Source organism: Echiichthys vipera (genome assembly GCF_963691815.1).
Source record: "Echiichthys vipera genome assembly, chromosome: 1".
NCBI lineage: Eukaryota > Metazoa > Chordata > Actinopteri > Perciformes > Trachinidae > Echiichthys > Echiichthys vipera.
The window spans coordinates 32,048,165-32,071,991 of NC_139826.1; the positions used below are offsets into that span (position 1 = coordinate 32,048,165).

Genomic DNA, 23,827 nt, shown 5'->3' on the forward strand with positions numbered 1-23,827 from the left:
CTTTCCACATGTTGACAGCAATAATTGTCCAACATGTGTTATGTGTTTTGAAATAAATCTCTGTAATTCCTTTTTACAGACTTTAAATTAGAAATGAACTCATCTTAACGTGAAAGTCTCTTGTTATTAGGGCGGGATATCGTTGAAATCAGTGTTGACAAGTTCATTTAAACTGGCCCTCCGCCGCTTTGTTTGTCTAATTGGACAACTAGACACCACAAACATGGTCAGCCTCACTTGAAGTGTCTCGTTTACAACCTTCTCCCCTCTCACCTCTGACCCCTGTGTGACCTCTGGCTGTGGCCTGGATAGTCCCACAGATGAGGCCGGTGATTGGGGCTGTTGTCATTGAGATATCACAAGTGACATCTCTGTTTCAGTCCTGCAGCAATAACAAGTGAACCCTAACAGTCAGCAGCGACCGCGTGTGCACATGCTTGTGCTAATTTATTGATGGAAACCAGTAAAGACTGAGACTGCATGAAAAAGAATGATTATCATGTTCAAAAGCATTTCTTAAGTCCTTTTTTTAAATAGTCAACAAAGATGGTTTGTGTTACTGCCTGTGTGAGTACGAAGCTCATTTTACAACCCCGTTATGACAAATGTAGATCATTAAACTGCAAAGATATTTCTTTAAAATGCCCTGACAAGCCATTACTTAAACGTTTAGCATTTAAAACCAAATCTGTTGCGCGTAAATATTTAAGAGGGTTTAATGATGTTCCTGTTTAGTTTATTTGTATTTTATTATTATTTCTCGATTCAGGGTTTAAAATAATTATACAAGTAGAACTAAACCGAACACTTCTCATAAAAGTATAATAATGTTTGCGGCTCCAATCTGTTTGATAATAAAAGATTATATTGCAGACTTTGTTTGATAGCTGTTAGAATATTTTTTTATGTTTTTATGAGAAAGCTCATGACTTGTTTTTACAGCCACTTCAGTCCGTTTTTGTCATGGATGACAATTATGCTGAAGGTCATATGTATGGAGTTAGATTAGTGACAGCATATATTTATTTATGCTAAATGTTTAATGAAAACTGAAATAATGTTTTAATAGACATATTAGAAGAAAAAAGACTTTCCATTGTGGCTGGTTTGTCAGTGCAGTCAAGTTTACATTTAAAACAAGGAAACGCCGTCTGTTGTCTGGATGTTTTGAGAATTTCAGTCTCAAAAAATGAGTCATGACTTTTAAGTACGACTTAATTTTAATAGTAAATCCAATTCCATTCTATTGCGTTTACATATTACAGCATATTAATAACATGATGTGTACAGATTATCCTCCATTTTTTATTTATGCAAGTTGTTCCTATGTTGTGTGACTGTATTACTCCGCATGCCTCTGCTTATTGAGGACAAATAAAGTATTTTGCATGTAATTTAATCCCATTTCAGTCAAATTGAAAATGTGGCATACAAGTCTGCCTTTTGAATTCACATATTCACTAAATAACCTTTTTAACAAGCTCATTATTGTTACTGTTGCAAATCCAAGTTTTGCAAATAAAACATTTTAAATCCACCAATTTCAGAATGTTCAGAAATGTGTATTTTTTGTATATAAGACCAAACAAACCCAAACTTATGTTTAGCTGTTTTCGTAATAAAACCGATTTAACACTTCTGTCCTTCTCTTTATTTTTCAGGAACATTCCTTCATCATACAGTTTAATGATGGTAATGCGGAGGTGGTGTCCATGTGGGTTTGTCGCTGCCTGGAGGAGAGACGAGCTCAGGCACACGTCTGACGTCCTCCCGCTGTCTGCCCATGATGGACCAGGACGGCTGATCTCAAACCTTGAAAACTTATCAAAGGCTTCAAGGTCAAGTACGTCCATATGCACTGGACAAGTGGCTCAATGTACATGGACGAAATCACTAGACAAACTTTATGTGAATAGTTCTTTGGGCTGTGACAGTGAGGAGTTCGTATCCTCTAAACTTTGCATCGCAGAGACGTCTGCGCTTTCTTTCCTACGTGGGTCTCCATCCGCAGCTTCGCCCCCACATTTCTTGTGAGTATACAGAAATGCAGTGAGTTCATCAGTCTGGTGGATGAAGATAAAGTGTCCTGATTTAAAGGATCAGTGACAATAATTAACTTCATAGGACCGTAACACGCTGGCAGAGTAATGCTCCGTTTCTGGGATGGTATCTCAAATAACCGTCTTGTGCTTTACTGTTGACAGCCCTCTGGTGAATGTTAAGGATTTTGCCTGCGAGTAACTGCCCATGTGTGTGCCTGTTTTTCCAGTGGTGTAATACATTACCTCAGCAAACTTACAGTAGGTTGTCGCTGTAATGGCAAACCCCCCCCAGAAATGTTCTTTTTGAACTCCTGGACTAGAACGCTTGTATCCAGATATTCCCTAACCTTGTGAGGTCGGGGTATTAAGTGCATTCAAAGCTCTGTCTTCAAGTGAACAGCAAGCCTGCATTTTTTTCAGAGTGCAATGAAATATTGACATGCATCATTTCTTGGTTCTCAAGCTTAGTGACCAAACAATTAATCAAGAGGAATCATGGTTTCTGTCCATTTAAACTAGTTTCATTTTTTTCCATTTGCACATACGTTGAATGCCACTCAATGATCTTTTGGAGAGGGCATTGTGCCGAAGCAGTTCTCCATTTTTCATTAAGCAGCTATTTTTTTTATTTAGCCGATAATAAGAAACTGTGGGCAACAAGAGAAACGCACAAGGGACCGAGTCTCTTTCTCCCTTTATAAAACAACACTTTTATTATTATTTTTATCCACTTTGTCCCCAGTAATTCTTACTTTAGCAAGATGTGTCATATTTCATGTACTATACTGAAAGTATACCGTTTTATTGCCAAATGAGATCAGTTGTAGAGTGAAAACATCGATACAGTGCACACCAAAGACCACAAACGACTCAAATGGTGAATTATAGGTACCTCTCATGACTGAGGCAAACATAATGGGTTAAGTGACTAAAATAATTTGAGAGGGTCGTGTGCAGCTGTTGAAATGTGTAAGGCTCAAGTGCAATTAAATGCTGTTTCTTCCACAAAAGGAACAGTAATCGCAGCCTACGATGACATGATGTGTACAGTGTGAACATCACTGGAAACGAATGTAATGGTAGCACATCAACGCAGTAGAAAAGGCTAGTTTATTATGCTTTTGTTTTGTGTTTTGAAACAGGGCATGGTCTGCGCTCTGAGTGCTCTTATGTACACTGTACGATGTGCTTTTGTCTTCCGTGACGATGAGGCAACACATGGGCTGTAGATTTCAATCACTGGCCTTTTGACTGTAAATCATCCAAAACGGAGAACACATTTGTAGAACGTCCATTGTCCCATTTATCAAGATTTCTTGTATTTTTACATGACCGAACCAAAGTTGGTCTTTATTTTATCACTTTGAGTGTCAAGCATCTTATTTCCAGTATGTAAAACATACCGTCATTTAGCATCTTTGCTACTTGAGTCATATTTACTTTCCTTTAGAACTGACCTGACTCTGAACAGGAAATTGAAGAAATACTGTATGTGTGCTGTGTCCTAGCTCTATACTACATACTAGTTATTTTATGTATGCATGAAAAATTGTGTATACTGAAATATGCAAGTACGTACATTAGCTAAAAAATAACTCAAGGTTGCTTTTTATGGACTAGGAAAACCTAGAGATGCATTTGAAATTTTGGGTGAAAGCTTGGAGGACTTTTGTCAGATTACTGTGTACAAGGTCAAAGTGAACAGCAGACAAACATTTGACATTGGCAGGAATGCTCAAAGTGCAGTTTAATCAACCATCTGCACACATTTTATATAGTCCTTTATACAAAAAAAATGTGTTGAATAAGAACTGTAAAACAGTATTTCATGAAAGGTAAATGTTATCAGTCCACTCTGAGGGATGGAATTTGGACACGGCACCACAACACATCGGTTGTAACATGTACCAGGAACAAATTTTATTATTGTCATTATTTGTGCCTCAGAAGCCTGAAACTGAGGGACAGCCTTTTTACTTTGATGTACATCGATACACTTTTACCTTAACCTAAGAAGAGAAGAATTCCTTTATTAGTCCCGCGAATGGGGAAATTAAATTTTCACTCTATTATTTTTTTCATTTTACACACACACAGGCCCGAAATACACACACATGCTCAGACAGGACCTATATACATGCAACCAATGCAGAGATGTTAGAGCGAGGGGGCTGCCAGTGACCGGCGCCCCGAGCAGTTGGGGTTTCGGTGCCTTGCTCAATAGCACCTCGGCAGTGCCCAGGAGATGAATTGGCACCTCTCCAGCCACCAGTCCACGCTCCATTCCTGGTCCACACAGGGACTCGAACCAGCAACCCTCCGGTTCCCTGAGCTAGTACCGCCCCGTAATATCTAATATCACTCTGATAATTGGTGAAACTCAAAAATGCGACATGTTCCAAAAAAACATGGGTTTTCCAACAGCTGAATAGAATATCACTTACATTATACAACATTTATTGTTAATTATAATCATTTAACTGTCAAATTCTATCGTAGTACTAACACATCTGCAGACATCCGCCTTACATTAAGTTGGCCTTAAATGTAATTGTAGTTATAAATACTTAACATCTGGTAAAACAATTAAATCAGTGTGAAATAAGAACAGTGAGTAGTGGACGCTGATGAACAAATGATACATGTATTCTTGCAACTCAAATTAAACCAAAAATAAAAAAGACTTCTTAGATCTTAAAAGATGCTCTGCGGACTCAGAGAGCTCGGACACATATTTTATGGTTTTTACGCATATTGTATTTTTAATTATGAATCCGCATTATCAGTGGAAATATATATTTTTTTTTTTTTACTTTTCTGCTTGTGACTCTTTCTCTCTGTTTTTTCCTAAACCATGAAGCGTTCAGTCAGTGATGGGACTCAGCAGAAACATAAGTGCTGTGGTATTACTAACTTATTATTATGGCCTTCTCTGTAATTATCTGTGTTGGCACATATTCCAACCCATAATGCACAAATAAAATAAAGAGTATTTAAACATAATCGCTTTGGTGAGTTTGATATATTGCTGCTCCCTTGACATCCTTTAGTTTATTCAAGTATGTTTCCTATTATTATTTTATTCTTTTATTTTGAAGGGGAAACTGATTTCACTGCTTTTACACTGACACACAGCAATGAAGTGAATTTGTTTGAGAACACACTTCTGTTAACGTTCTCACCTTAATAACCTTCAGGCTTTTTCTGTTTAAAATCCCAGATATTTGAAATAGATTCTTCTGTAGATGATGTTTTGTTTCTGTAATAAGTCAGACTTTTGCACATCCATGAGAAATAAGGTCTTATTTTACATCTGTCTGACTTTTATCCTCACACTCACAGGAACTTGCTCCATTTTCAAATTAATGTTTGTTTGTTTTTTGCTTTTTAGAAAAGTGCACAGCCCTTTCCAAATCTTTTGAAGTCAGACTACAAATGAGAAACGATAAACTGATCTTTAAGCTGCACTCAGTTTCCAGTTACAGGTGCATCAAGCTAAAACGAACGCAGTCTAAAACAGCAGCAATGCAAAAAATGTTCCACTTTTGTTTCGACTGTTGATTAAACTTTAGGGTCATGTTGGAGGCTGTAGTCTGTTGTGCTTTTATATTACAGTATACATTATTTAGGAAATGCTGTGTACCCACTGTGCTACATAATTCATTCTAAGCAGGTTTTGAGTATGTAAAGCATTAAGAAGAAAAAAAGTATAATCAAAGTCAGATTATTTAAAGATACTAAATTGATTTTTGAGTGTTGTCCCACAATGTCACAAATATGACGGCTTCAGAAACACCAAATTATTACAATATTTATTTTACGCTTGTTGACTAGACATGCCAGCATCACAAACTGCAGCCTCTAAACGAAGTAATATAAAGCCTCTCTAACACAGTAACAACAACAGTTGTGTGTGCTTTGTGACAGCAGAATCTTATTGCAGGACTTGTGTCTTAGGGCGCACTCATACTGTCCATCCGTATCGTGCCCCGTGCTTTAGGATAGTTGCCCCCCTCCCTGCCCCGCTCCCTCTCCCCCCGCGGCCCAGGCCCGTTTGTACCCACACTGCCTGGGCCTCGGCGTGAATGCTTCTTGCCTACCTACACGTCATCACTCCGTAACGCGTCACACGCATTGATTGTGGCTTTGTTTACAAATCTTTCTGACTCGTGCTCGTACATGTGCAAACGTGCTTTACAAAAGTCCACCTCTCCCAAACGGGCCATGGCCGGCAAGCATACAGCGCCTAGACTTTAGCCCCTAAACATGCTTGGGCACGATACCGTTGGACAGTGTGAGTGTGCCCTAAGACACAAGTCCTGCAATAAGAGAGACTGCATTAGGTATTTTTTAGGCGTTCGTTGTGGCAACTGAGTGTAACCCCGTGTCTAGACCACAAGCGTTTTTCACTGGTCCATCTCAGCTGCGTCTCACGTCCCTAAACGCGTCCAGAACTGTTTACCTAACACTTCAGGTCTACTCTTTCGACAATACACGCGAGATTGATGCGCAATAAAATGCTGAATAAATAATATATATTTATTAACATTTTGCAACCTGTGTGGAGAATAAATGCTCCAATTTACACTGTACAGGGAAATACTGAGGAGCTGCAGTGTTTATTCACGGACAAACTGTAACCCACACTACATTTACAGACAATTTCACAGTCTGTCATTCAGTGCCAGATTAAAACGGTCGGCAAGACGAAGTAACACACATACATACAGCCTGCTCAAAGTTTTCATTAAAATTACAACAAGACTTGGGACACCTTTGGGACATGACCACAACTCTTCACGTGACTTAAAGTATACAGAAAAATGATGGCGCTTCATTAATAGTTTGACATTTGCGTGTCTTACCGTATGACCCAAACCTCTGAGCACCTCGCTGTCCTGAGTTCAATCACAATTTGCATTTCATAATTAATTTTGGTCAACCTTTAATTAACATCTGCCTTATTCTTGGTTATTAATGTGTGCGGCTGCATTATTTTAATTTTTTTTACTTTATGGGTTCTTAAAACTAAGGGTACCTCCATGCGATCGAAAACAACCTTTAACACCAGCCTTTTTTCGCCTCGTTCTTAAAACCGACCAACAACGGAGCAGAAGATATGGGGAGAAGCTGTGTAAAATACAAACATCTGCAAATTTCTCGCCACATCTGGTGACTTCCCAAATCCTAATCCATCCTTTAGAGAAATCTAGCGACTGTTTCTGGTGTTTTGGAGACTCTGATGCATGATTCACTCTGCAGTTGGTGTCCTCAACGAGCAGCAGGTGCTGCTGTGAGCCCTTCCCCGTCGCAAAGCACTCACAGGTGGTCACTTTCTCACTAGATTTAGAGACTTTTCACACTTTCTTAGCAACTTTATTTATAAAAAGCGACTAGCGACCAATTAGCCAGACCATCAGGGAAAATGGAGAAATATATGGTCGGCCTCATTCATTCCCATGCAGCCGCTCAGAGTCCAGTTCAGTAAACGGTCTATGGGTCAGTCTCTCTCCACGCAGCATTCCTGTCGTTGTTATGTGACGCCAGAGGGGTGAGAGGTCCGTTACGTTTAACAAAGTATGTGGTTTCGCCGTCCAGACGACGTTTTCAAATCTTCCCACTCTGGGACCCGGTTTCAGAAGATACCATTTTCAGGCTCCGATAACGCCGGCTGCGTGTGGATTGTGGGCCAAAACGATACTAAAGTTGTGCGGTTACAGGAAAAAACTGTCTCTGTGTGGACGGGCCCTACGTAATAGTGTGTCAGACATTACAAGGTTTGCTAAACAGTTCATTTGTTCTGGTGCAAAGCAGGAGTATAATACATTTCTGTCTTCCTAGGCTGGCTTTACCTTTTACATCCCACCAGATCCTCTTCTTTATGAAACATAAAGAGTGTGTCCCTCCTGGACTTCCATACATGCTCGTGGTCTTCACAGCTTTATTTTGTTACTTACCGTTAGTCCCACGTTCTTCAATCGGAGACCTTGTGCGACGTTATTTATACAAGTTTCTGTCTGAGTGCAGCGTCATGTATAGACGAGGCAGCCTGTTTGAATATTTATGCAGTGGTGTGTAACCCCGTGGACCCCTGACACACACCTAAGCAGCGTGCAGCCATTCAGTGCTGTGTTGAATTGTGTGTATTGTTAACTTTAAAAAGCGGCCTCAGAAAGCAGAAGGACAAATTTATGATTTAAAGGCTCCGCTATACTTTCGCATTGTATGATTATGAGAAAATTAATTCCACGATTCATTTGAACTTTAAATGAAAGCTGTGTTAAGGAAAATGATTTTGTGTTTGTGCTGGAGGTTGCCTTCACTGAACCTCCTGCTGTGACAGATACTCTACCTGCCATATGACCCCTTTCACACTGCAGTGATTCTTCTGAAGGGACAGTGCAGCCAGTAATTCAACAAATATGCATTATGAGCCAGAATACTGCTCGTCCTTGTGTTGATATTTCTGTTTCGTTTTTTTGGAAACTGCCGCCATACTATGTGAACTTAGGGCCACCGACATCCCAGAAAAGTGTTTCAATGTTTGAGAAAGTTTATTCAAGGTTGATTAGTGCAGGGTTGACTCTTTGGTGCACACAGTACAGCATCTGTCGAAATCCTTCACTGAGACTCCAGCCAGGCAGGAAATCATTTTGCCTTTGTCACATTTACTGTTGTATCCTTTTAAAAAAAAAAAAACAACCTTGGACACCTGCTGCCAGATCAATAAGAGAGTTGTCCTTAAATATCGACCTAAAGGCTGCTGCATACCACCGATGAGAGGCTCTTTACAATTTGGATAGCACTACAACGCTCCTTATGATGGTCTGATGAAAAGGGAACATTTTCGTATCTTCCTGAAATTAATCTAATCTCACTTTCTCACTTTACACAGCTGGCCAGGAGCGCTTGCTTCTGTCCAACTGCTCTGTGCCATGACTCGCTTACTTTTTAAAACTTTTTTTACACAACAAAAACCTTTGAAATTGCTTTTTTGCTTTACAGAATAATAAATAACATTGATCCATGTAAACTTATGTTAAGTTTAAGTTAATGTCATTTGTTTTGCAGGTATTTGGTCGTAAACAAATGCACTGGACAAACTGAAATTTTAACCTGAAAAGCCAGGAAATTACAATTCATCCTGAACTGGACATGAGTGCCTGAACCACATTAACATCCAAGAGTTGCTGAGACATTTCATTCAGGGCCTCAAATGTGACTTTGTCAGGGGACAATCAAAGTCATTAAGATTTTATCATCTGGGTAACGTGCATTTCAACAAGTCATTGACGTGGCTAAAAACCTAACTGTTGCAAACCAAGCAAAGTTTCTTCTTAATTTACATGTGGCACTATTTTGTCAGATCATTTTGAATCAAGAAGTGGACTTCATTACAGCCCTGCCACTGCACAGTAATAGAGAGCCAATTACAAAACAGTGAGTATCCCACCTTTTGGATGAATTCGCACTCATTTGTTTTAATGCTAATGGAATTACTCTAGGGATGGCAATGTCAGTCTGTTAGCTGGTCTCCACCACTTTGGTCCAAATCTTAGGATGGAATCACACCAACTGCTGCGCCAAACTGGGTCAGTGGCGTGAGGTGGTTTAGGCACCAAAACTACCGTTCTGTGACCGGTTTTAGCCTTCAAAAGGTGACAGTTAGCCATCAAATATTACTTGGTTAGGATTAGAACAAAAGGTCATGGTTTGGTTTACTACGTCTGGAGCATAAACGGCAATGGGGCACAAACCTCGCTAAACTGGGTGAAAGTCCAGTGTTTTGGGACCCTCCACCACCCCAACCTGCCTTCCTAAGCTGAGGTTATTTGTGTCATACTACGTCCTCTGCTTTTAATACGTGGAATACACACGACTTAGTGCACTGCTTTCTTCAGTAACATAAGATATAAACACCTGGCAAAATACTCAAAACCGCTTCTGTAGTTCCTGCTGCAGTAGGTGTCTGCAGGACCACATTGGCCACGGTGACACACTGGCTCACAAGATAAAAACAATACCAGCATTGTTGTTGCGGCTGGTAATTATCTCAACAACTGTTGGATGGATGGCGATGACCTTTTGTTCAGACATTCATGGTCCTCAGCCGTTAAATCCTCATGATTTTGGTGGGTCCCACACTTTTCCTCCAGTGTCACCAGCAGGTTCTCATTTGTGGTTCAGAGTGACATGTCGCCGTGAAATTTGATGCAGACATGATCTCAGAAAACTGGCGATTGTCAGAATACTGATTGACGAGTCCTGTCTCTAAAACTGGAGAAGCATTGGGAGGGGATTTGCTCACCTGCAGTGAACTGGGGGAACAACAACAGAAACATGTCTCCACATACATGGACATGTGAGTATTATTTTAATTTAAACTTAGGAAAAAAAATTGTACCCTTGCCTTTAATGGGGGCTCCCACCTAATCAAGTCAAGTCAAGAGATCTTTATTGTCCCTGGAGGGCAATTTGCAGTACTGACAGCAGCAAAAACAGCAGTAAAATGCACAATAATGACACATACGATGACAAAGACCTAATGATTAAAAGAGATGGGATACACAACAACATGAGTGACATGGGACAACAACTAACAATCATCAATTAACAAAGTACAACAGTGCCTCACTGGATGAAGACTGGATACAAATAAGGAGTTAAAGTAAGTGTTAAGGCCAACAGCCACTGGAAACCAGGATTTTCAAAGTCTGTCAGTCCTGGATCTGGGCACATTAAACCCGTCAGTCCTGCATCTGGGCACATTAAACCTGTCAGTCCTGCATTTGGGCACATTAAACCTGTCAGTCCTGCATCTGGGCACATTAAATCTGCATCCAGTTTAAATTCAGGTGCTAAGGGATGGCTCGAGTCAGACAGGACAAGTCTGGCGTTGTTCAGGGCTCTGATGTCTGAGGCGCAGTTTATGCTTTCTTGCAAAAGCTGATATTATAAACATTTTTTCCACATTAAGCATCTTATTTTAGGCCGCAACAAAGGGAATAAATTAGATTTTGTCTGCTTTACCTCTTTGTACTGTATCAAGAAATCAAGTTCAAGGATTCCCCCCCGAGTTTTGTATCCCTGACAGTGGCGGAAAGGCTCACACCACAATTGACACATAATTATAAAAGCCGCGCTCATGCAGCTCATAAAGTCGCGTCTTGTAAAAACTTTCTAAAGCTGACGTGATAACTTGACTGTTTAACCTGCCGATCGCATTGACCGAGGTGAGCCGCTGACTGTGATCGGTCCGCGTTGTGACAGCTCTGCCCGCCACAAATGATTTCTGTTGCATGTAAATCGTGGCATCAGATGATCTATGGCTGTGCTTCGTGTGACCTATAGTGATAATATGTCTGGAATGAAAACGCGGCTGCTGCATGATCTCATCTGGCGGGCCCCTCTCCGGGATATTGACCGCGCTTTGTTTGGAGATGCGTCTTCATTTCTGGCAGTCCGGGACCTTCATATTCCCAAATTCCCACCGAGCTGCGTCTCTGCTTTGTATCGGCCGATGACCTTTTTTTTTTTCCCAGAGCAGTCCGACTTGATTAGCGCGTCAGGCGGGGACAATGAGTGTCCGCCCTGTACACAGACATTACCCAGATCCCTTTATCAATGTCCTGTAATTAAAATGTCACCGTTTAATTTTCCAGCCATCGCTTTGCTCTCGGCGGAATCTTTCCTCCAATAAAAAAGTGCAATCGAAATGCTCTTTTCACTGGAAACAAAAGGGGGATACGGAGAAAGCGTTTAGCAGCGAGGGATCAATAGGCCCTTTAGTCCGAGAGGAGGATTGATTGGTCTCTAAAATGGGATTTATAGGGGTCATGGTTTTATAGGGTGCTGATACAACTGTTAATTATAAAACATTTGCCTCAATTGCTGCTGTTATTAAACCTGTCCTGATTGAGGCGGACTTGATTTATCTTTTTACATCATATGACAAAATGATGCAAGTGTTTGAGAAATAAACCTTTAAGATAAAACACAAAATATAAACATGCTTCAGCTGCAATCACACACACATTAAAACACACACGCCTGTTGGTTGTTTTACACTTATTTCGCTTCTTAAAGACCCTTCTTTAATACGTGGATACATTCTTTTTTATTATGTCAAATACCCATGTTTTTATCCCATTCTTTTCATTGGACAATAATACAGGTGGTGACGCGACAGTCGCTTAAAGAAGAGCTTTGAAGTTGCTCTCAAGCTGCTGAGAAGGCAACCAATCAAATAAGCAATCCAAAAACCACATCCGCATATAAACTACACCACTGTCATGTTTGTTGACTTTAATAAATACAATACAGCAGATGATCTGTGGAATATGTTTCCTAAAGTGAGAAAATCAGCCTGTCGTCGAGGAGATGCACTAGCGCAATACATGAAACAATAACAATAAATATAAATAAAATAAGTTAAAATATCAGTGAAGCACAAAAAGTTTATAATTTCAATAAGATAATAACCAAAGTATCAGCAGCTACTTGAGAACTTCTCACGTGATGTTTTGTAAACTCGGTGTTTTGTCATATTTTGTTTCAAATGTCCTAATTTCGTGTCTCTTTTGCAAAAAATAATAATAATAATGTGTAAAGCTACATTTTTTCGACTTCAGATCCCTTTTATTAAACGTTATTTCCGACGAACAGACAAAAACCCATCACATCCAGTGCGGTGTTAAATAACCCATCAGGTCTGGGTTCACCTGGTGAGTTGAGACTCCTAATGACTTCAACCTGAAGCGCATTAATGTTTCAGGTCAAAGGTTTGTTTAAACAATTGAGCGCATATCAATGAGGCCCGGGTCATTTGTATCCAACAGTAATAATAAAGAGCTCGCCTAAAATTACCGCTGAAATGTCTAATTAAAAACTCCTCGCTGCTGATCCAGCCACGTCAGCTCACGTTTCCTCCGGAATTAGCAGCGACAATGGCTGCATTCAAGTCGGCGGTCTAAATAATTAAAAAGAGAGGAATAATTACAGTATAAAATTGTAATTATTGGCGGGGGCTGCAGGGGAAGCCTCTTGATGGTGAAAGAGGAGAGGATGCGCTTAGGATCAGGTTCAGCATCAATATTGCAGGGAGGTAAAACTGGCGAGCTCAGGCTGCACACAGGCTGATGATGCTTCATACAAACTTCATACACGGGCTTACACACACACGCACGCACACACACACACACACACACACACACACACACACACACACACACACACACACACACACACACACACACACACACACACACACACACACACACACGCACGCATACACAAACGTGTTTCTCTGCTGTTGTGTCAAAAAAACGTACATATTTGCCATTTGTTTGGTTTCTCTTGGCTGCCTTCTTTAACACTCCCTTAAACCTAAAATAATGTGTTTATTTGTTTATTTATATACATGTATTTGCTTGTCATTAGCACGATGGCCCATTTTTTCTACAGATTATATAAAAGCTATACATGCAAGCTCTGTATCAGTCTGACTGCAGGTCCTGTCTAAGATTTTCTGGGGTCCATGGTGAAATTAAGTTAACTGCCCTCCACCTCCACCACACACACACACACGCACACGCACGCACGCACACGCACGCACACACACACACACACAAACACACACACACACACACACACACACACACAGAAAAATAGACTTGCATTATTATTATTTTTTAATGTCCACTGGTGTTATTCTGCATTTTTGTTTTTGTCAACAATTACCACAAAGCAATATCGCTTGAGTCCGCCTCTTTTTCCCCTAACCTGTTTGTGCTTCTCAGCCCTGAGCCCATTGGTTCATTATCGGCTCACAATTATAAAGTTTAATATTTTAAAATGTAACAAAGGACCTCATGAAACAGCTGGGCACTGTAGTTTGTAAGCAAATGTTACTCAAACCTGAGGAAATTATACATTTGTTGGGGATTATTTTCGGCAGTGGATTAATACACAAGTTTTTGTGGCAGCAGAGCAGTGTATGTGGGGATGACAAAGTTACATATTCAGATTTGTTGGCAAAATACAGAATAATGCAAATGTTATCCTCTCAATTTTAGATCCTGCACCTCAGAGTGAGTATCGCCCAGTCAGAGCACACCTTGAACACAGGTGCGTGAGAGAATGAAGTCACACAAAAGAAGCTTGTGAACAACTACACACTTTCAGTACACGCAGGTTTATCAAAAAAGCAATGTTTCTGTCACAGACCTTCAGCAGCAGTGATGTTGTCTACTTTCAGTCAATAGAAACTTTAAACTTTGTGATGACAGTAACGTATACCTTATTGACAAAAATAACACACACACTTGCTAAAAAAAAAACTGGAACCAATATATGTAATTATTTAGTGGGACATGTAACAGTTGAAGTGTCACCTGTCAGTGCTCTCTCTGTATATTCTCTCTGGCAGATACAGGCATAGAAAACCCACCCAGGAAAAGGGTGGGGGTCTGTTCTTCAGAAGGTATGGCTCATTTTCCATCCATGCTGTGATGCAAAAGAATAAAATGTCTGATGACTGTGCTTTTCCTCCATCACTTATTACTTCACATATGTCCCTCTCAAACACTGTCTGTCTGTCTGTCTGTCCGTCTGTCCGTCTGTCTGTCTGTCTGTCTGTCTGTCTGTCTGTCTGTCTGTCTGTCTGTCTGTCTGTCTGATTGATTGTCTGTGTGTCTGTCCACCTGCTGCAGGTATCTACACCTCTCTCTGCACACTGTAGCTTGAGCGATCAGCCATGGATCTGGTTTTTATTAAGAAATGAAGGTCTTAAAGGCAGCCAATTGGTGTGTGTGTGTGTGTGTGAGACAGACAGACAGACTGGCCGTTGTCTCTCCTCCATTTCATCACAAACAAAAAGCACCTTTAAACGTGCCTTTTAACTTTTTTTTCCTGTCCTTCATTTCTTCATTTCTTCATTTCTTCCTTCTCTCTTTATCGCTCCGGCCTCAGATTGATTTCCGTGGCCGGTGTGGAGCAGATGGTCGTGTGTAACTTGATAAATGAGCCGGCCTTCTGTCATTATTTTTGCCCTCCAACGTGCCGACGTGTTTTTCTTTGAATTATGTCAAAAACAAACATATTTATAAGCATGGGCCTGAGACTATTAGGCCAACGTTTGGGGTCAGCAGGGGTCTAAAGGGAAGTGTTTTTTGCCCCCTCTTTGTGATCATGCTTGTGCGTCAGAGCTGGAAAAAATGTGAATTATCAAAAGTGGTGTACAGTAGCAGCTCAGCACGTCAGAGAGAGGGAGGAGAGAGAGAGAGAGAGAGAGAGAGAGAGAAGAGAGAGAGAGAGAGAGAGAGAGAGAGAGGAGAGAGAGAGAGAGAGAGAGAGAGAGAGAGAGAGAGAGAGAGAGAGAGAGAGAGAGAGAGAGAGAGAGAGAGAGAGAGAGAGAGGAGAGAGAGAGAGAGAGAGAGAGAGAGAGAGAGAGAGAGAGAGAGAGAGAGAGAGAGAGAGAGAGAGAGAGAGAGAGAGAGGAGAGAGAGAGTGAGAGAGAGAGAGAGAGAGAGACCGATGTGCTTCCTGTCTACTCGCCCATTCACCTCCCCGGGATCCAGCGGGATGGAGGTCCTGTCTGCTGCACTGAAATAAACTGAAATAAAGACTCCGGCTCAGACTTTCTGACCAACCTCCTCGTCTGTTGCATCCTCGCTCTCTGGACTCACCCGCCCTGCATTTCCATCAATTGTTGATATTGATTATCACTTTTTTTGCTGGAGTGTGTCGTCTTTTTTTAAGGGAGAGAAAGGTAAGATAGCGTTTTCTTTATATTCATAATAATTTGGTGCGAAATCGTAAAAATGTTGCAGTCGATCTTTGACATTTGTGATAGAAAGTGCTTTAAAAATGTCAATGTAACTCTTAAAAATGTCGATTTACCAAACAATGTGAAACAGTTTGATCCATGTCAGGTGTTTAAAAGGCGTTAAAGCCGCTGCAGGCTGTTTGCGAGTCCTATTTTTGCGGCCTCCGTGAGGACGAGATGCAAAAAGTAAGTATGCGCAGGTGAACGTGAGATAGGCCTGCTTCAACCTCATTTCGAGCAACTGGCAGCGGCTTATCTGCTCAGAAGCTTTAATTATATATAGGGCTAGTCTTTTATTAACAATGCGAAGATGCGCCCGTGGATCTGTGTAATTACCAGGAAAGCAGCTTATAGTTGTTCTTTTCCTCTCTGCTAAGCGCATTGACGCGGCTCAGGCTGCATTTTCCTTCTGTTCTTATCCGCGTTTAAGAATCTTAAGTGAGCCTTAAGGAGTTGTACCATAAGTGACTGGACTGAGCTGAATTAAAGACTGGAGAAGCAGCAGATCCGCCCGGATAACCGAAAAGAGGCCGAGTACACGCAGCAATGAACTGATACGAGAAATGATCTGTCCGATTTCACTTTTCAATATAACCCCCCAAAAAGCCGGATGTTTTAGTTGGTAATATTTAAAAAATATTTATTATTGTGATTATTAATATGTCCCATAAATCCTAACATTAATGGGCCTTTTAACAATAATCATTATTATTATTTGCATCATTATAATTATCATTTAAAAAATAATTACAATGATTATTTTCATTATTTTCTTGGAAAGCACAATTTTTCTATTTCATTAATAGGTTTTTTATTAAATCATTTAAAAATATTGTGCTTTATGGTGTTAAACAGCCCCCGGCTCACTCCGGTTTTCTCTTTGATTGACAGGCTTCCAGGGATGGAGTCGATGCCCGGACAGCTTCGAGACGCGGGACGAGACGCCAGCTCTTCCCCCAATTCAAAGCAGGACGCACCGAGCTTCTCCGGCCCCAACTCCCTCAAACCAAACCAAGTGAGTGAGACCGCCCTGTACGGGGTGCCCATCGTATGTCTGGTCATAGATGGTAAGGAGAGACTCTGCCTGGCGCAGATTTCTAACACCCTGCTGAAAAACTACAGTTACAACGAGATTCACAACCGCCGGGTCGCTTTGGGCATCACCTGTGTGCAGTGCACCCCTGTCCAGCTGGAGCTCCTGCGGCGTGCTGGGGCCATGCCCATCTCCTCCAGGCGCTGCGGCATGATCACCAAACGGGAGGCCGAGAGGCTCTGCAAGTCCTTCCTAGGAGCGCACAGCCCCCCAAAGCTACCGGAAAATTTCGCATTTGACGTGTCTCATGATTGCGCCTGGGGCTCCAGGGGCAGCTTCATACCCGCCAGATACAACAGCTCCAGAGCAAAGTGCATCAAGTGCAGCTTTTGCAACATGTATTTCTCCCCAAATAAATTCATTTTTCACTCTCATCGCACCTCAGAGTCCAAATATCTACAGCCGGACGCGGCCAACTTCAATTCGTGGAGACGCCACCTGAAACTGACGGACAAAAAACAATCTGAGGACATTCACCACGCGTGGGAGGATGTAAAGGCAATGTTCAACGGAGGGAGTAGAAAGAGGACTCTGCCCATGAGCGGGTCGGGGATGTCATCATCGATGAAATCACAGGCCTCGTCCAGCCTGGCCCAAACCAGATCTCCTGAGGTCCCTCACAAAACTTTACGATGCGACGAGGATCAGGGAAATAATAACCTGAGTTTGGCGAGCGGCGCGCGGACCTACCCAGTCATCCCAGTACCCAGCAAGAGCTTTGGCATGCTTCAGAAAATCCCCCCACCTCTGTTCCCCCACCACCCCTATGGCTTCCCCAGCTATGGGCTGTGTCAGAAAAAGAGCGACGGTGTACCTGATGCAAACAAGACCAGTGTCTCTGGTGTGTTTTGGCCTGGCGCAAAGGATGCCCTCTACCCTGCTTTCCCTATGTTTTGGCCTACAGCTGGCGGCTTACCATTGCCGCCCTATCCGGGGTCTCCCCCCAAACCTCTTCCGGAGATGCCAGGCGTCCGGCAGGGCGAGCTCGACTTATCGGACCAAAGCGACCGGGGCGCAAACACACCCAAAGACACCAACCACCACCCTCACCATCAGCAGGACGCCGGAGAGCGCTGCTCCAGCTCCCAGTCCTCCTCCACCAGGAACGACGAGGACAAGTCCGGGGACGAGACCCCCCAGAGGAAAATCAGCTACATTTCGGCCTTCAGACCTGTGGTCAAAGACGCGGAGACCATCGCCAAACTCTACGGAAACCGGGACAGTTACGGCGTGCGCCCTGGCTACCTGTCCCCGGATTTTATCAGCGAGAGCTCCAGTTATAGATCGATATCACCGGATAGGGACAGCGTGGTGGACGACGACGACGACGACCCGGACGTGGATGTGGAGTCCAACCGGGGACAAGACGAGGAGGAGACGATCCATATCTCGCCGGGAGGGGACCACCATGACTCCCCTGTGCCGGACCGGGTCTCCCCCGGTGCTGAGGAGAGCCAGGAGCAGCCTGATGCCCCCAGCCCCGGAGCAGCAGCTGCATCACCGGAGGACTCCGTGCACACTGGGTCATCAGATGAGGACAGACGGATGCGTAATGGCTCTCCTCTTCATGAAGTAAGATTAGATTAAATGAAACTTTAATGATCCCCGTGGGGGAAGTTGAATTGTCGCAGTTGTGGAGAATATGAAAAGAGTTTATATGAGAGGAGGCCGATGAAAATGCAATCAAGACCAATTGGCCTGGAATTAAAAAAAATAGGAGCATTTTCTAAAATATCAATAAGAATACAAGTTGTTAGGGCGACAAATGAAAAAATGCTCTTTCACTGCACTGCTGAAGTGCCGTTGAGCAAGGCAGCTGATGGTTACCTGTAAAAACAGTGAAAGAGAATTTACACACACACACACACACACACACACACACACACACACACACACACACACACACACACACACACACAAGAGATAAATAAGGAGAAACATTAATTTGTACCATCATACTGTTACTATTTCAAACAGGGTAATTAAAGTATAAAACCCGAATGTATCTTGATTCATTTTAAATTCATTCCCATTAAATCAAATTATGTTCAATTAAATAAGACATTGTTATTTTCACCAAATAAGTGTTTTTGAATGCAAAAGCTTCCTCGCAACAAATCGCAGGAGTGCTGTTTTGTCAGAAGGAAAAAATGGCGAAAATTATGCAAAGAACTGCAGTAAATGACATATAATTGGTCTGCGTTATTAAACACGAGTGTCCGCTTCTTTTTACAGGTGTACGCGCATGAAAGGGACGGCCACGTGCTCCTGAAGGAGCCCTCGTCGTTTGTGTCCAAACACTCGAGCAGCCCCCGCAGACCCAACGGTAATTATTGAGCTCATTTATGGTTTTGAAATTAATGCAAATTCGGGGGTTTCTGTGTCTGTTATACTTAAAAGTGTTGTTTATGTTTAGGTGTCCATCACGTGTCTGAAATACAGAACCAACGCAATTCAACTTCCTACCAGGAGCAAAAGGAGAGACAAGGTTTTTAATTACTCTGTTTTATATTTTATTATTCTTAAATTCAAAATAAAACAGGTTTAGCTGCTTTAGTTTATGTCCCCAGAAGCCATTCCACAATACGTTTGTGATATAGGTGACTTTCTTACTTGTGGGTTAAATTATGTGATTTATATGATTATGATTTATGTGATTTATTTGTTTTTTTTTGCAGCAGATGGAGCTTTACGCATCGATATCAGCGTGCACGAAAGAGATCTGGAGAACATGGCTAAAGGTAAGAGGCTGTTTTCACGATCAACAAGGAAATACAAGAGAGAAAATGTTATTAAAATCCATCAGCAATTATTTATGTTTTGATTTGTAATGTGCCAGCCGACAGATCTATATTTATGCAGCAGCTAAATGGCTGACAGGGCCTGACATGTAAGGAAGACAGCGGTTTGTTATTTTAAAATGTAAAAAAATCAAATGTAATCAAATACAGCCAATTAATTGCTATTTAGTTTGGATTTGTGAATCGTTAAACCCTAATCAACCCTTCGCCCAGGCTTGTTTAATTGTCAAATATAAAAAAATAAATTAAAAAGTGTGTTATATTAATATTTAATACTTAATTCCACCCCCATTTTAAATGCAGCCAAAGGCCCACGGCCTGCTAAAGATGACATGCCAGAATCCAAATGTGAATTTACATCTTGTAGGCCTAAAGTGTTTCCATAGTTGTAAACCACTTAATCACGAGATGTGGGAGTTTTGACTTATTATTGTAAGAGGAAATCGTTTAGAGGCTATTAATATTTTAACGAACAGAGCCATAACCCTGAGGCAAGGCAGCTAATTATTTTACAACGCTTGGAAAAACCCTGGGACTCCATTATTATCGTCTCAACCTCCAGGCAATGCATGGCAATTACTGTGGCAGCGAGTGAGAGAGAAGTGGTGAAGTGGTTGTTATCAAGGATGTAAACGCACCTGAAGTCGGTTTACTGGGCTGACATTAATCTTTATCTGCAGAAATCCAAAATAGATCACAGTAAGTGGAATCAAATTGATGTGAGGTAGATTAGGATGGAGAAGAAAATGTTTATTTTTCTAATGATTTGGTGGTTATTTGCATGATGGTGCACGGTTTCCTTACTGCACCGCTCTCCTGTTTGTTATTCAGAAGTCCTGTAAGTGTCAGACAGGGTATGTTTCAGCGTTTCAGGGAGAGTAACGGCATTTCCTTTCAGCAGATGAAAATGAATTGGCGTTAAAATTGACATATTTTTTGGTTTTGCAGAGGAATTGCAGAAGCAGCTTGTGGAACAAGTGGAGTTGAGGAAAAAGTTGGAGAGAGAATTTCAGCATTTAAAAGGTAGGACAAAGCCACAGAGGTGTGTTTTGCTCCTTTGTTAAGATCTTAGGAGAATGAGCCAGTTGTACTGTGTCCTTTGAATCCAGGAATATGTCTTTAAATGTATCCCCGCAATGTCAAAGAGTTTCCATCTGATGTGGCCTTCGGTACTCTTCAGATAATTTTCAGGATCAAATGAAGCGTGAGCTGTCCTACAGAGAGGAAATGGTCCAGCAGCTGCAGATTGTCCGAGGTTGGTCTCTCTCTCTCTCTCCCTCCCTCCCTCCCTCTCTCTCTCTCTCTCCTCCATAGATTATGGCTGTAAAGCATACGTAGATCAATGTTCTTTAAGATTATGAGAAAAATATTTGAGCCACACATATGAAAAATATGTTTTTATATCATGGGTCATATCAATCAACCTGAACCAACTAGCCTAAAAAAAAATTAAAAAAAGGAAAAGTGACACTTGCATATTGAAATATCGGCGATTTGTGTCCAGCCCTTTTTTCCTGTAAACCATTTCTCCTGCATTTGAGTAAATTATAAGATATCAGAAGGTGAAACTGAAACCACAGAGTTTTGTTTGCAAAGGTTATTTTCTCCTAAATCATGCTCTGGAAAATTGAATGGACAGATCATTATGTAGTGCTGTATCGGTTACATGCAGTAGACAGCAACTAATGCCACCCGTTAAAGGATTGGTTTAATGTTACAGTAGTTTAAATACAGGGTTCAAGTACACAGAGGGGTCACTCTAAATACCATAGGGGCAAGCGGCATACATTACACTCCTCTGCTACAGATGCAACGCAGCAGCTCACATCTTTTTTTCTTTTTTTTATTCCTTTTTTTTTTTACATTTATTTGTATTTTTTGGATAGACACTTTGTGCAGCGAGTTGGACCAAGAGAGAAAGGCTCGTTATGCAATACAGCAGAAGCTAAAAGGTAATTTTATCTGGTCCAAGAGAGAAACATGAATTCATATCATGTTGTGCCTATAAACGTAAATATGCAAGTGCTACTTTTTTTCCCTCCTGTGATCAGTGTGATGGATTTTTGCAGTAAAGCACCATTAAAGAATAGGTTTGCATTTTTTCTAAGGCTGTTTTAAAACAACACTCACATGCCCGTATGTGCGTTGACGCTACTGTTGGACGCTTTAATCGTTCTTTCTGTTCATTCTGGCTGTAAAGAGATCCCTTCACAGAAGCAATTCAATAAAAACGATGGGCAAATCCACAGTAAAAAAGGAATTTGGGGAAAAAATATAAGGCTTCAGCCTTCTGAATTAGTCAAATCAAGTGTGTATCCTCCAAAGACAATTAATCTTCTCACTACAACATGTCCTCTTATTATTACTTAAACTCCACCGTGCCTCAGACAAGACAATAAGTGTGTTTCCATCCACCTGTTTTTATGCACATAAAACCCCTGGAAACACTGAAAATACAAAAAAACCCTCAAAAATAAACAACAATTATTGCAAAAGTGTTTTTACACTTTACTGAGGTGGAACTGTTGATGCATTGATAAAAGCAAGTGCAGTAGAAACAGCCTCGGTGAATAAATCATGATGTATTTGAAGCGTGGAACTTTAGTTTCCACTGAAGAAAAATTAGATGAAAACATCAGATCTGTGCAGAGCCTTGAGGACACTGCAGCCTATATCTTTAATTAATACACGAGACAACCACGAATGCCATATTTCCATCACATTTTACAAAGTTTGAATTTTGTCAGTCGCTCTTTTAATTACGTCATCTCGTTGTGCCATCTTACCCTACAAACGTTTAAAGGTGCCATGATGTAAAAAGATTTTCACGGCTGTTTTTTATTATACAGCAGGTTGAGGTGCTATATAAATACTGTGAAAGTATTCAAAATTAAATGCACACAGGCCGTATTCACAAACTGCCTTTAAGCGAGCCGTCAGAATGTTGCGATGTCACAACTACAGTGTATTATATACAGGTAGAAAGTGGCGTTACAGTCATTCAGAGTGTGTGTGTGTGTGTGTTGGGATGTGTAAGACCCGGAAACACTGACCAATCAGAACAGACTGGGCTTTTATCGAGACTAAAACAGAGCGTTCCAGACAGAAGGTGCATACAGGTATATTCAGACAGACATTATGAGGAAAATAAATGTGTCTTTTGAACATTAAAGCATATAAACATGTTGAGTAATGACCTGAAAATGAGCATATGTCCCCTTTAATGGCACCAGACTGAAGAATCGTCATCACCAGCTGTTCATCTCGATGAACTCTTAATATTCACATCCATTCTTCTTTTCTTTTATCACTTTTCTGAAAAGAAATGGATTGAAATGAACACTACATTTGGATGAAAGACTGGCTTATGAAATCACACAGTACATTTTGCACTTCGTACGTGTGAATCAGGCAATTAGCTTCAGCTGAACTTGAAAAGTCCATTTTTACACAGAACAGTGACTCTGGATTTTGTCCTTCATCACATGCATTGAATTCAAGTTAACAGCAGATCTCTTCATGACCTGTATAGACAGAAGGAGCAATTACAATGACCAAAAACTGTTTCAATGTACATGTGAGTATTTAAGACACTTGAAACAATGTGAAACTATCCTTTAACATCAGGTTAAATAACAAAAAACTTAACGCCTGTAAACTAGAAGACCATCATCAGTGAGTTGTCTGTGTGTGTCTGCATGTTCTCACTGATGGACTCGTTCCTCCCCAGAAGCTCACGACGCCCTTCACCATTTCTCCTGCAAGATGCTCACCCCTCGTCAGTGTACCGGAGGCTGCACCTTCAAACCTCCGCTGCTGCCTCCCTAGTGTCCGGCACCACCTCGCACCTGACCCCCAGCACAGCCAAAAAAAGAAAACGCACGCACGCACGCACACATATACACAGGCACACACACACACACACATATACACAGGCACACACAGATCCGCCTGGAGAGCTCTCGTGTTCACGTCCCACCTTTAACCCAAGGATTACCAACCTGCTGTAAAGACACACCACTGATTTTAGCACTTGAGTGAAGACTCGCCCCCCAGAAAACTGAAC

The 23,827-nt window shown here is 41.4% G+C and overlaps 2 protein-coding genes across 2 annotated transcripts in view; both read left to right on the plus strand.

Moving 5' to 3' along the window:
• The window catches only part of map2k5 (mitogen-activated protein kinase kinase 5), a 63,462-nt gene extending 58,439 nt beyond the window's left edge, over positions 1-5,023 (plus strand). The window contains exon 22 of the mRNA XM_083916864.1: positions 1,662-5,023. Coding sequence (XP_083772990.1) covers positions 1,662-1,763 — 102 coding nt within the window. The 3' untranslated portion in view covers positions 1,764-5,023. The remainder of the gene's footprint in view (positions 1-1,661) is intronic.
• An 11,745-nt stretch (positions 5,024-16,768) lies between these two features.
• Positions 16,769-23,589, plus strand: skor1a (SKI family transcriptional corepressor 1a; the record flags this gene model as incomplete). The annotated part of the gene is made up of 8 exons (XM_083912243.1): positions 16,769-18,532; positions 19,196-19,286; positions 19,377-19,448; positions 19,639-19,701; positions 20,710-20,784; positions 20,942-21,016; positions 21,648-21,713; positions 23,492-23,589. The coding sequence occupies 8 exons, from the start codon at positions 16,769-16,771 to the stop codon at positions 23,587-23,589; spliced, it is 2,304 nt and encodes a 767-aa protein (XP_083768369.1).
• Positions 23,590-23,827: the final 238 nt, after the last annotated feature.